This window comes from Corapipo altera, unplaced genomic scaffold (assembly GCF_003945725.1).
Source record: "Corapipo altera isolate COAL_440 unplaced genomic scaffold, ASM394572v1 1, whole genome shotgun sequence".
NCBI lineage: Eukaryota > Metazoa > Chordata > Aves > Passeriformes > Pipridae > Corapipo > Corapipo altera.
This window is the reverse complement of record NW_020884873.1, coordinates 17,468,080-17,482,515: the sequence shown is the minus strand read 5'-3', so window position 1 is coordinate 17,482,515 and position 14,436 is coordinate 17,468,080. Positions and strand designations below refer to the sequence as shown.

At 41.7% G+C, this 14,436-nt stretch overlaps 1 protein-coding gene across 1 annotated transcript; it reads right to left on the bottom strand.

Moving 5' to 3' along the window:
• Nucleotides 1-868: 868 nt before the first annotated feature.
• RBX1 (ring-box 1) lies at nucleotides 869-12,662 on the bottom strand. Its single transcript, XM_027663203.1, has 5 exons — nucleotides 12,531-12,662; nucleotides 10,146-10,224; nucleotides 3,754-3,824; nucleotides 2,379-2,464; nucleotides 869-1,047 (listed from the first exon to the last, which is right to left on the bottom strand). The coding sequence occupies exons 1-5, from the start codon at nucleotides 12,606-12,608 to the stop codon at nucleotides 1,035-1,037; spliced, it is 327 nt and encodes a 108-aa protein (XP_027519004.1). The 5' UTR covers nucleotides 12,609-12,662; the 3' UTR covers nucleotides 869-1,034.
• Between the last annotated feature and the right edge of the window lie 1,774 nt (nucleotides 12,663-14,436).

Here is a 14,436-nt window from a genome sequence, read left to right as displayed (position 1 = left end):
TCCATCCTCAATAACTAGCAAAAGTGTTGATCCAAAGGTGGCATCATGAACAGCCAAGGAAAGAAAGCTACCATGTCTACCACTGCTGGCACAAAAGGACACAGCCTGTTGTAGCTGGAAGAATTTCTTGGACCTTGTTTGAGATCCCAGCTCTGCTGAGGCTTCTGACATAAAGGCCAAAATTTGATGCTGTGAGCAGGATACCAGGCCATTTGGTAGAAGACACACCAAACAGAACATCATATAGTTTTCAGAGGAACAACTTTGGGCCAGTTTGTCTTGAACTAGGAAAAATACCAGTAGAAAGCCAACCACAAATTAGTTTGTACATACACTGCATACTTTTAGCTTTCCAGCCAGTCTAGCACATGAAGTTTCTATTTGTTTTCACCTGACACATGAAAGTGCTTTATGAACACTGACAAAAAGTAACAGTCAGTGTTCCCCAAGGTTAAACCACTGGAACTGGGAAGTTGGAGAAAATTTCCTCTGCTGGAAGCTTCTGCAAGGGCAGAAGCAAGAGAGTACTTTCTAATGATGACACAACCCCTAATTGTATAGATCATCATTTCAACTCAGCTGTAAGAAAGCATGTCCACATGAAATGCTATTGCACAAATTACTCTTAGCCAGGCCAAGTCCTGCACCCATCGCACTACACGGTGGAGTTTAACGCTGACCTCGGTGAGCCAGAGGTGTGGTTCTCAGTTGTGTGGGAGTAGGATCAAACTCAGCCAAAAGCCTGGCGTAGCAACAAGAAGCACTGCCCAGCTAAATAAAGAATTAAGCCTAGCTTAAGTCCCTGGTCTGCAGATAATTCCCCTCCCTCATGCTCCAACTGCCCACTCCTGAACACAGGACAAAAAACTTTGACAGGAAGCTCCAGCAAGATTTTATTCAGTGGCGTACAACAAAGAAATTAGGATGAAAGAAGAATCGTATACATTACTGACTTTCCACGTTGCTAAAACAAACCCATAGTGACAAGAACAACTGAGTCTGATGACATAACGAGAAGCGTGGTGACCATCTCTCTAGTGCCCATACCTGCAAATAGATAATATATTAATGACTTTTTAAGAATTACAATTCATGGTAGTGCTGATTTGGGTGGATTTATTTTCATTCTGCCACAAGGTAATTAACATGTAAATGGGATGAAGGTAAAATGCTATGTTAGGGAAATCTTAGGAAGTTCTCCACATTTCACTTCCCCTAAAAGTCTATCCAGACATCACTTAGAAGAGAGCCTGAGCAATCCACAATACCATGTGCAAGAGATCCTTAGTATCATCTTTTGCCCTGAATCCCAGTTCAAATATGTCCTGCATGAAAACAAGGCCAAAGCTTGTCATAGCCCTGGAAGTAACACTGAGCATGCATCAGAAGACATTAATTCATGTCTCCATTTCTCATCATGCTGCCCATGCAATATTAAGTCACTAGCCAGGCACTATGGACTTAATTTTCATTGTGTGTTCACTAAAACATCTTAGTATCAGAACTATGGTACTTGAGTTGCCATGTTAATGATGATTTGCGCAACTGACTGTGAACCAGATCCCAAAGACAATCCTCAATACTTTTATCTTTTTTGCTTTGTTTCCATCTGGACTCTGATTAAAATTAATGTAATTTTTTAATAAAGGAGGTGGGGAGAGGGACAATCCACAGTTAAGAAAAGATTAATGGATAAAATGTGCACAACAAAGTGAGTGTCAGGCAAACTTCCTAACTATTCTCAATACTTCTCAAAAAACAATTACGCCTCAAAAATCTATTGATTGATCTCCTATTACTATTCTAAAAACAGACCTTTGAAAAATACAAAGGTCTGCCAATATAGAAATTATGACTAAATGGGCCTAAGCTGCAGCAATGGTTACATGGACACTTGATTTCCAGATGCTAGGAAATCAGCTATAACAATCTCTGAGGCTCTGAGTTATAAACGAAATCACCAAGATAACAGAGGGGCCCAGTAAGATGTCTGGCACCTCAGCAGAAACACTTTGGAACCCAAGCAGCTGAATTCAGGTAATTCTCTAAACCTAAATTGCTCAAACGGCAGTATAGCATTCCCCTGAGGCTCCACTTTTAGTGAATTCCATTTCTCTTCTGCTCTCCATCCTTTAGAGGGAACATCAATAGAAATCACTATTTTTTAACAGCTCCCACTTACCCCACAGCTGTTTGGACTTCCTTCAGAGCTCATTTAGCACCAGGAGGCTAAGGAAAGGTCCCTATACAGCAAGACAGAGGAAAAAGCCTCTCCCAGCAGCAACTCTGCCCTCAGCCCCACAAATCTTACACTGATCATTTATATTAACAGAAGGACAATTGGATTTTTCATCTTGACATCTGTGCAGGATACCTACTTTTGGAACTCCCATTCCCTGTTGTCCAGTGGACATACTTGGCGAGTTTTGAGCCAGCGAGAGATGCAGTGGAAGTGGAAAGCGTGCTGGAAGACAAAGTTCAGATCCCATCATTTCAGAACATACGAAGATATCTCAGTGTGAAAGTTACCACGGCAAGTAGAGAGTAGCAAGTGTTTGCTGGCAAAAGTGGGGAGGACTGATCAGCCAATTCGCTGGTAAACACCAAGGAACTGATCCACATTTTCAGAGAGGGGAGAAATATTAGTGAAATGGCAGCAGGGAGCCTGTTCCACAGGGCACACAGTGGCAACTGACTGACTTCTGATGAAGGAGAGAGCGCAGAGTTTAGCAGCTGCTAAAATTGGCAGAGCAGATGCTGGTAAGAAGCATAATCAGAAAGAAAAGAAAGAGGATTTCAGAGTGAGTAGCAGGGATGATATGAATGTATACATGCTGAAGGAAGCTTTCTGTCAGTTTTCAGGAGAAACCAGAGCCTGAATAAAAAGGAATTTGGAAAATCAGAAAGAAGAAAACCAACTCTGTGTTTAATAAGGACACCCTTTTCAATACTCCATACAGCTACTTAAAACCAAGGTTCCACTTGTGGTAACTCTTGCACACAACAATATAATTTTGACACTAGAATATTCTGACATGGTTAAAAATTTTGCTCTTGTCCTCCGCAAACAGAATTGCAACATTTATAATCTTGTTCCAGCATTATCATGCTGTAACTCGATCCCACAGCTTAGTGAGGATTGAACAGAGGAAGTTATTTCATTATGGAAAATGTTATCTTCCAACTCAGGCCAAGGCTAGCTAAGAGGTATTCAAGTTTGGAGTTCACGTGCTGGTGGGACCATGTACAAAGGAGCATACATGGCAACACACTGGAAGAGCTGGAGACAAACCATTAGTATCAATTTGATTTTCCTCCAAAACTGGAAGCAAATCATGTAGTTACCTCACACTGACTCCTTGAATCAGCCTGCATGAAGACCAATCAAGCATGCTGACATCCAATTAATCCTTTTACCAGGGGAAAAAAAAAAAAAAAAGCATAGTTCCTTGGCAAACCTTGATCAGAAAAATTATGCTCAGAATGAAAGATCTATTATTCTTAAAAAAAAATAAAATGTAAAGGTCTATCTTCCTCCCTTCATTTCTGTGTCTTCCTTTTTACATCTCTCCAACTTTCACTTTACTTTCTTCTCTCTCTCCTTTCTAAATTCTACTAAACATACAGAGTTTGAAGTTCTTATTTGTGGTGGATTACGTGAAACATTTCATAGAACTCATTCTGTCCCGAGTCTTCAGAAAAGGGGGATAGCATCACCACACATGAGCTCAGTAATAAAACAGTTTTCCTTACATTGCAGACGCCCCATGCAACTGTGCACTCCTCAGAGGTAGCCGATGCTTGGTTTGCTTGACATTCTATGCCTGTGAAAACAAAGATTAAACAGATAAACACGGGAGTAGAAGATGTGCATGCAACACCAAGTGATAGATTTCTTCATATTAGCAAGTATAAGGGCAGGGGGAGACTTATTACATCAGAAAGGGCCAAGAGCTGTGGTTTAATGTGTACTGTTTTTTCAAAAGTACCAGACCAAAATATACTTAGTTGTGATTTCCTTCTTCCTCTACTTTTTTAGTATTCTGAAGTTGCAGAGGGCAAGAGTACATAGTTCATCTGCTGGCAACATGTGTCTCCTTCCCAAATTTCAAGGATAAATATTTTTAATTTTTTCCTCCTGTATTTTAAGAGATATCTTTTCATGATCAGTTGAAGCTACATAAATTTCTTACCCAGGTTTCTCTCTATATAAATTCACTGTCTTGTCAGACATTATGTACTCTATTTATAACTTACTTTGCTCATGTAATCTGGAGCTCGCTTGTCTTTATTCTATAGTCTTGTGATAGGCAAGTACACCCCAAAACAACACAATAGTTTAAAAATTTATGGTTTAGTCTTTTTATACCTTGGAGCTAAGTACCCACCCTCACAAAACCCCCCAACTATTTATGGGTTTGGGTTATGTTTTGGGCTTCTGTGTCAGGTGGTGTGGATGAAGGAGACAAGAGAGAGTGAGGCAAGAAGGAAGAACAGCAGTGAGAAAATAAATCCTGCAATGTGGTTCTCCATTCTAGAGCCTGAACAATTCACTTTGCTCCACCTCAAGAAGAAACTTCAGAAGAAAAAAGGATATTTCCTACTCCTCCACCGTCAGCAGCACAAACTTATGAGACCAACATTTTACTTCCTGCTAAAGGATGCTTTCTTTAAGAGTCAAGCCCTAATGATTTAAAAAGACATGCTGATAGACAATCAGCTTAGAACTCAACACACAGGCTTGCTGCTTTCTTGTTTTGCAGATTATTTTTTTCCCCTGGCAAAGATGATGTCTGAATGAGCTCTAATTCTATGTTCACTGTTTGTGAGCTTGAATATGCTCAGATTCAAAAACTTTCAAACCCCACAGGTTTGGCTCAGAAAATGTGATCTGTATTTGCTCTGTCCTATTCATCCCTTTATTCATTTTTTTGTGCTTTTTCAGGTGTGGAGGGAAAAAAATAAAATAAAGACCCATTTTTTCTGAGATATGAGAGAGGTCAGTTAACCTTAGTCGTGAGGAACTACTCAAAACAAAAACTGACATCTAAGGAAACTCAGTAACAATAGCTGTTCTGCAAGAGTTGAAAGAAAGTGTATTTATCGTGGTTTACATCAGTGTGATACACCACAGCAGAAGTCCAAAGCTCAATCCCTTACTTGCCTATAGAGGAGAACAAAATCCAGTACACCTGAAATGTTTGATGTCTTAATTCCTGAAGCTCTCAATACAAAGAGCAATAAAACTAAATCTGATTAAGAAAATGGAAAATGCTCAAGACCCTCGAAGAACTTCAATTACTTTGGATATTTGCACAAGATTTTACACCTGAGATCAATGCAACAGTTTTACTGTTACTGCAGTATAGACTCATGATCATGGGGTGTATTATATTAAGTTTTGAACACCTGGCATGAGTCTGTAAAGTAACTGAATAGTGAAGAATAGTAGAAAATGGTGAGGAGTAGTAGAAAAAAGTGAGAACATTCATCTGAAGGAGAAAAGTCCAACGGATAAGCAAAGTTTAGCTCAGGAAGTCTCTGCTGAAAGCAAGGAAAATGCTCCAGCACACAAGAAACGCTTATTTTGTTTCTTCTCTTTTCCTGCTGAAAACAAAACATTTGGCATATTAGACATGAAGTCCATTTTTATGTCATTTTGTCTTTTTTTTCCCCCTCAGTTAGTGGCCCTAACCTGGGAGCTGCATGCTTTGGAACACAATTATAAATTTTTGTTTCTGGCTTTAAAGGACTCTGCATTTTGACTGGGAGTGAGAGCGAAGAAAGGTGGTTTAGGAAAGGAAGAAAAGCATCACTGAAATTTATTTTAGTCTTACTCAAACATTCTCTGACAAGCTAGTACAGTCTAAAGCATTAAAAAACTTAAGAGGACAGATGAGCTTCCATGGAAATAGCTGAGGAGAAGTCCTCTAGTGCTGACGTAAGGCCCTTTCCAACCCAAATTTAACTCCCTCATCAAACAGGCTGGAGACCACTGCTGGCACTGCTACCTTTGGCTGCCAAGAAAGGGCTTTCCAAAAGCTGAACCACTTTTTGGTCTCCTACCTGCTTCATTTCAGAAAAGGACAATATATCAACAAAGAAATAAAACACATGAACAGTATCTGTCAGAGAATGAAAGCTGATGATTCTGAAAGAGAAGCTATTTACCATCTGCTGATCCAAGAGAAGCAATAAGAGTCAGACAGTAACAGGTAATGGAGGAATACTGAACAACTCTTCTGTTGCCTTGCTTTTGACAGAGTGTCTGGAGGTGAGGGCAGAAAGATACAGCTAAAACCTGAAATACCTGTAAATAATTGTGAAAGATGCAAGGGAGGCATTTCAACTCAGGGAGTTATGGAAATACATCTTATATAATGGCAGCTTCTGAATCCTGGCATCATAACTGTCCCACTTTCTATACATTTTCTATTGCAGAAATCTTCTGTATCTCAGGATTTAAGTAGCCATAACAGGAGGAAACAGAAGTAAAGTACATCTCTTTTGTTTGCAGCTACAAAACCAGCCCACTGCACTGGTAAATTTCGTAAGAGCTCTTCAAATCTGTTTCTGCTTAAACAAGGGTAACCACTGTATGGTTTCCCTTTTTTTATTCATGTTGCCTTCTAAAACTGTCATGAAGGGATCCAGTTATTGGGAAGAAGAGAAATAAATAAATACACACAGTTTGGCTAACACCACACTCAGAAAATAGACAGAAAAACCAAATAACCAGGCTAATAAACTTAACTACATTTATTACTCTTCCTATGAGGAGCAGCTGTCCCGGTATCCAGTGATAAGATGCATGGGAATGGTGCAAAGCTGTACCAGGGGAGGTTTAGTCTGGACATTACAAAGCAATAGAAGGCAGGCCAACACTGGAAGAGGCTTCCTAGACAGGTGGTCAATGCCTCAAGCCTGTCAGTCTTTAAGAGGCCCTTAATAAAACACTTTACTTTTGGTCAGCCCTGAAGCAGCCAGGAAGTTGGAAGAGATGATTGCTGTAGGTCCCTTCCAACTGACATAGCCTATTCTGGCCTAGTCTAGTACCCCAGAATGCAGAATGAGCTCTTCAATTTACTTTTTCAAACTTAAGAATTTCCCCCTTGCAGTTCCCTGCAGTTACTTAGGAATGATCTGCAGATTTTACTAAATACTTATTGTAAGCTCCCCTATATCACATCATCATCTGATTCCTTCTACTTACAATATGACTCTCAGTATTTGCTGTTAGTATCACACTCCCAAAATACATGTACACAGCTATCATCTTCCAGTCCTACTTATGACTTAGCAACTATATATCCTTAGTTCCATTCTTTTAGTCTTCTCATAAATCCAAAAATATTCAATCTATTAAGCATTCTGAGATTCTTTGGATTCTATGCAAGGTAACTATTTTGTGAGGCTGGAATATCAAACATGGTACTTTGCATCTCACTGTCAAAGCAAGGGGACAGTATTTTGATGGCACATTTTCTGCAGTTCAAAACTATGCCAATCACCTTACTACAATATTACATTCCATATTTTAAGACCTGAAGATAATCCAATATACTAAATGCAATGTTTAGGCAACACTTCTCAATTTACCATGTTGCAATAACAGCACCAGAGAGCAAGCCTTTGAAGAAAGGCTAAAGTAAGGTCTAAACAGGACCTGGGTCTTTCCAGAGAAGAATGAAACCAAAACACTGAAAATCCACTCATTCCTTCTGTACATTGAATACAAAACAAACTAAGGGCAGGGGGAATTCTTCAGCCACATTATTACCGAGCCATAAGGCACATGCACAAGGACAACTGCAGGACACCTTAACACTGATGCCTGACTTAATAATGTTAACAAACTTCCATTACCATGGCTGGCATTACTTATCACTCTTTTAATGTTTTCCCACTCAAGGTTTCCCTTCGTCGCTAGGAGTGGGAGTCATTTGTATCCTGCATCTTCTCAAATCGAATCTTGTGTTGTTCTTCCCTGCACATTCTATTAATTTTTCCTCAATTTGCCATCACTTCACATCTTATGTTTGAAAATCTAATTAAAGGGTTGTTTAACAACATTAATGATCTGTAACAAGGAAGTAAGTAAATCCAGAGCCAACACTGATCTCGGAATACCAATTTAGATATCCCTTCTACTCTGTATACTGTCAATTTTGGTCTGTCATTTGCAGTCCAGGCTTTTCATAACACTGCTCATACACAAATTAATAACAAGTAATGCTTGAGCAACTACAAAAAAGAAAAAAAAAATTACCTATACCCTTTTCCTTTACTGTTTTTCCTAACCTACCTACACACTCTCAATCCCCACCCACATTTTGGTAGGACTTTTTGAATTTTTTTGTTTGTAAGAACCGACAAACAAAATTCATTACTGGTAAATAGCATCTGTCCATTCTTCTTTCAGCTCCTCCACACCTCTCCTTCATCCCCATATGTCCTATTTGCTATTTATAAAAAAAAAATAGCAAATACATGAGACTGTATTTGGTCTGTCATGGAAAGCACTATCAATTTTGAGGTAGATTCATAGAATGAAAAAGCAGCATCTACTACCTTACAATGCATCCCACTTATGGTGAGTAATTACCTTGATTTAAAGGATTCTGTATATTTATTCTATATATTTGTAACTTCTATAAATGTAACTTACATTCTAACAAATCTTTGAAATTCCATTTGCCTGCCAGCAACATGCTTTCCTCTCTAATATATTATAAACCTGACAGATTAAGTAGTAGTCCAGTGTCCACCTCCTTTTGAAACTACTTTCCAAGATGATACTGGTTAGAGGCACTTGAAGAGGAAATCTTTATATCAAAGGATCTCAGTATATTTCATAATCCCTGTTCCTTTTAATGTTATCATTCCCTTTAACCAAGAATAAACTGAGGCATGGATAGGCAGTAGCTGGCTCAAAATATAAACATATCTGTCCCAAAGAAGAGAACTGACCTTGCTTAACCCATTTTCAGACCAGTGTTTTCTCTTTATAAAAAAACCCCCAAAACCAAAAAAAACCCTACAAAATTTCAGAAAGTAGTTTTGTAATTATTATTTAAATACAGTGTATTTAAATACATTGTGCATCTCCCACCAGCTGTTACTATAAACTTGAAGTCTCATTTTTGTGACATATTTCATTTTCACACAGGCTTATTGACAGTAAGTTACCATTGGATGTAGTTCCAAGGCCAACGACATAAAACCAAAGTGCAACAAAATACTGCAATGGGATCATGCCAGGCCATCCCCAGGCACTGCAGTTGTACCTGTGCTTGTTTTTGGGGGTTCCACTATCCTCATATCTTAGTAATATAGGAAAATTTCTGTCTGGGGTATATTAAAAGGTCTTCTGTCCCTCATGACTGAAACAAGATGGTGCCAACAGTATCTTGTCAGTTTTGACGGAAAAAAAGGATTTATTCTCATAACCAATACTTAAAAGGACTGAAATCAGTGACTTCATGCATTCACACCTATTTCGTGATAGAAATGAACCATCCAGATTATTGGGGGGGAAGAAAAAAAATAAAATCAAACCAATAGTAGCAATGCATTGGTTTTTATTTTGGGATTTGATTACTCTCCTTTGTAAATGAACAATTAATTCTTTAGGTGGCTACAAAATTCCCCCTACTATAGAACACACTGACTTAGTTAGACAAGGTAGGTTTTGTGGAATGATGAGTCAGATTGATTTGCTGAGGCTTCATGGGTAGCATCAAAAAGTTGATACTCATAGCAACATCCCCAACTCCGAAATATAATACCTCTCTTTGTGAGCAATGTCTGTTGACCCTGAATAATTTCAATTCCTCATGGCTCTTTACTATTACTTCTTTTTCTCTCTGTTGCATCCAAAATACACTCAGCAACATCATCTTGTCTGTTGATGTGGCATCAAGTGATTCTACTCCTTACAAAAAAAAGGTGAGGGGAAAAGCAGTGTGGTGACAGAAGTCACAAACGTAGATTATAGGACTTCAGTGTTACATAAAATAGAGTTGAGTAGAAGACTTAGTTCCTAACTGAAAGCTTCATTTGCTGAACTATATCCTCGACTGGGGAAATTTCAGCTGTTGAACACAAGTTCAAACTGTCAGCTGTGTTCCCAACCATTTACTTACATAGATCCATAATGTGGTTTCTGCAAATGGCACAGTTATCAACCACAATGTCCCATGCCCACAGAGCTACGGCGTTCCACTAGAGAGAGGGGGAAAAAAAAAAAACCAGTTTTGATTCAACTTACAGTACACAGAAATCCTTGTTATTCTTCAAGAGCCCATGTATGTTTTTAAATAGAAAAGTAGGATATTAAGAAAAAAATAAATGCAGAAGTCCGGAGTAACTCTTCATCATGAGTTTAGGTTACATTCCTCTGACAAACCTCCCAGACCCAATGTCTCCTTCCCACTTCAAAAATGAGATAACTCTCACAGTTTCTCCTTTTTTATTTTTTTTTTTATTTTTTGTGAAACAAATGAAAACGTCTGGATTTCTACTCAAGATCCAAAGGCAAGGATGCAGCTCATGCCAAATCCGTGATTCTGATGGAAGGGACAGTCCCTTGGAGAAAGGCCAATTCAGATGCCATTTTATTAAGAAGAATTCCCACTATTTGCAGCAGTTCTTCTAGTAATCATTCCCCAGAGCAGATGGGGTCAAGAACTAAATCTCTAACTCTACTCTTTGCAGACTGCTGAACAATCTCCTCTACAAAAGGTTAATAAGCAATGATCTATCAGCAAGGCTGGATACAAAAATTTAAAAGTACTACCAAATTAACCTTTCAAAGACTTTGTTTATATATATATATATATATATATATATATATATAAAGTAGTATCACTGTCCCATGTTACTTCAGGGGAAGGGTTTGAGGACTTTAAGACACACTATGCAGAAAAACATAGTGCCTTTTTATTCCTCCCCATAAAATCCATAATCAGGCCTTTTGTAAACTCTTTAAATAAATGGGCTTGCCTTCAATATTCAAAGCAAACCAGGATAATCGTATTGGTAATCAGGATAATCTTCATTTACTACTTAAATAGTCTAGATTTTTTTTCCTCTATATTTTTTTAGTATATGATTGTATCGACTTTACTATAGTAAATCTTCTCTACTGTGTTCCATTTCCATCTCAATGTTTTCATTGCTTTCCCTCAGTTTGTGACTCTGAAGGAGGAATGCAGATTGCCAAGTACTGACAAGCAATACCAACTTCGATAAGCACTTCAAATTTTCATTAGTGCTGATGCAAAAAGTATTCACGCTACTACTAGATCTTTCAGGACATGCATCAGTAGTCATCTCATTTTTTCTCCCCATCTTCCAACTTCAAGTCTAGCTGGCCTTCTGGCTGAGGTATTCATCTCTCATGGACTTCATCCACACTTCAAGGCAGCTGAGATAAAAGTTCTCTGCACCCTTATTTCTCACACACACTCAGGTATTTAATCTCTTGTCCCATTGTGATCTGCTCTGATGACCCACAGACCTGTACTGAGCCACACACTTAACAAAGGCCTTGGTACCTTGCTGGGGAGGAGGAATGCCACTGACACATAAACGGTGCCACTTCCTGCTCCTTACATGTGCTATTACATCTGTCCTTATTTCCAAAGGGCAAACAATCATGTCACCCAAACACCTCCTCCTGCACAGATCTGCAGCCATGCACAGATCTGGGGCTTCCATCATCGCTGATGGCAGCTGCATTTCAAACAAACTCATCTACAGGTGGGAACCCCTGGAAACGTTTACTGATATCCAATTCAGGGATCACTTTTCCTCAAATCATACCTTAACACAAGCCCACACAGCCTCCCCCTACTTCTCTATGCCTTCGTGACCAGGTTCGGACTATTACCACGATCCAGCTGACAAACTGGTGGCACTGGACAAAGAGCGGTATTATGGCTGCTCTCAGCGAGAAGGCAAAGCCAGGGTGACAGGAGAGCATTTTCTGACTACACACACGTTGTTATGGCTCGATTTAGAGACGATGGAGAAAAAAGTCAGCGACAGCCATTTACATTTTACACAGCACATGGGACAACTCGGGCGGTTGGGCCACAGCGGCCGGGGTTGACGGGGAGGCGGCAGCACTCCACCCCTGCTCCCCGTCCCGAAATGCCCAGAGGGTCCAGGCACGGAGCAGCCGAGGCCCGTCGCGGCGGCTGCGCCCGAAAGGAGGCAATGCCAGAGCTCCCGACCGGCGCGGCCCCCTCAGCGCCCCCCGCTCCCACCCCCGCCGGCCACGCCCGCTGATTGGTCAGTGCCCGCTGCACGTGCGCCGGCCCGCCTCAGCCATTGGCCCGGACGCACGCCAGGGCTCCCCGCAGGCCCCGCCCCCCCCGCCGCGCCGGTACGGAACCGGGCGCCTGGCTCCGTGAGGGGAGTGGGTAGCCGCCCCCTCCTCCGTCCCGCTCGCAGCCACGAGGCCGACCCCTGCCCCTCCCCGTCCCTCCGGGAGCAGCCGGAGCAGCGCGCCGGCAGGGCCTCACTTTCTTCACTTCGAAGCGCTTCTTGCCGGCGCCGCTGTTGGTGCCGCTGGGGGTGTCCACATCCATCGCGGCCGCCATTTTGGGTGCGTGAGTCGGCTCACGCGTGCGCAGCAGGGCGGGGCTGGGGGTGCGGAAGAACGGGATGGGGTGGGAGGGGCGGCCCCGGAGGCCCCGCCCCCGCCCGTCACGCCCCCTCGCCGGCAGGTGCGGGGCCGGGAGCACGGTCACGTGGGTGCAGTCACGTGAGCGCTCCGTAAAGCGGCGGTCAGGGCGGGGCCGCGCGCAGTTACCTCATCATTGCAGTGCTTGTGGCTGTCTGAGCCTTCATACAGCAGCTCTGTGAAATCCCTCGGGATTTGCTTCCCTGCCCTCCTCCTTCGGCCCTTAGTAAACTTATGGCTTGTTTTCGCCCACCCTAATCGACCCCTGGCGCCTGAGGGACGAGGTGGGTCCAGCGGGGTTCCTGCTGTGGTCCTTTTGTTCTCCTGCACTCCAGAGGTTTTTTTAAACGGAACATGGAATTACCGGAGACAGAACGCGCAGCGTCCAGGCTACACTTACGGCGCGCGATTTGGGCTAACGATAGTTACAATTAGCACAGGTTCACTGTTGCTGGCAGAGCTGACCAAGCCCTGCCTGTTCTGTTGCAAAGATGGAGAACACGGGCCCGGGAGCTGGTACTGGGAGCTTCCTCCGTCAGTACAGCTCCAAGTACTTTCCCGAGAAGGTCAGAGGTAGTAGTCCGCAAGATACAGAAACTGAGGGGACTACACTCCCCAGAAGGACAATGCAGGTCCTGAAGTGTCACCCAGCTTTGCAGGTCCCTGTGGACGTGCGATGTCTCTAGGGAGTCAACACCTTCAAATCCATTTGTACACTGTGTCACTCCATGGATGCGGGAAGCAGGAGGTTGTAGAAGCACAAAAAGAGCGTTCTCTTGCACATATACAGACAAGACATATCTGTACTGTACCTATTGTAAGCACTTGGGCCAAACAGCACCATCCTGGTCTGGCTCCATCCTATCTGTCTTGCTGTATGCATACGGCTTTTACCTGAGATCCAGTGCTTGCTGGGATGGGTGTCTTGCAGTCTCCAAATAAACCTTAACCTAAAGAAGGGACCTGGGGTTAGAACAAGATGATGCTGCCATTGGATGTGCTGGAATAATTTTCATATTTGGATCGGGATTCATATTTGAAAGACATGTAACACTTGTGCCTTAAGTCCATACCTAAATATTTGCAGGGTCAGGCTGAGCGTGAAAGTTACCTACACAATAAAGGTAAGTTTGAAGAACAAAAATGCCCTCCCTCATTTACACACCCTTTAACACCTCTAGTTATCTACATAGGGAGCTTCCATTTCACTGAACCGCTCCTTTCCCTGGACACTGCTCGGTTACCGAGGTGGCTCTTGTTGCTCACAATAACATGAAGCTACACAGAATTCAGGTTTCTGTCCTGTTGCTCTGTGTTCAGGACTATTGCAAAGGAATATTTTGAAAATAGGAAGTGGGTGCTTGAGAAAATTTATTTTCTACCTTCAAAAAAATAGCTCTTTTCAAAGCAAAATTTGCAAGATTTCTTATTAATAGAAACATCAATTCTAACCCTAAATGTGTACGGTAATGTCCCCAGTAGGACATTTCTCAGTAGGAATCCAGGACCTTGAACAAACATGTAGACTAGGGCATATGTATACCAGAGAAATGTTAACATTCATTTTCACTTTAAGTGACTGCTGCAATATAAAATTATAGTTTCCCCACCTCAGCTGATGTCACCACGGGGAGGTGGTTGCCGGTGGATAACAGCCATGCAGTCAACAATCATATGGCCTGGATTTATTTTTCTGTATCTGGCAGCAAAAACAATGTAGCAACTCAGATCTCGAGTTAAGTCTT

Bases quoted from the DNA above. Each gene is read 5' to 3' on its own strand.
- RBX1 (XM_027663203.1), bottom strand. From the start codon at position 12,608: ATGGCGGCCGCGATGGATGTGGACACCCCCAGCGGCACCAACAGCGGC. The intron at 10,225-12,530 runs GTGAGGCCCTGC...CCCTCTCTCTAG, and splicing joins AGCGCTTCGAAGTGAAGAAA to TGGAACGCCGTAGCTCTGTG. The intron at 2,465-3,753 runs GTAAGGAAAACT...TTTGTCTTCCAG, and splicing joins TTGCATGGGGCGTCTGCAAT to CACGCTTTCCACTTCCACTG.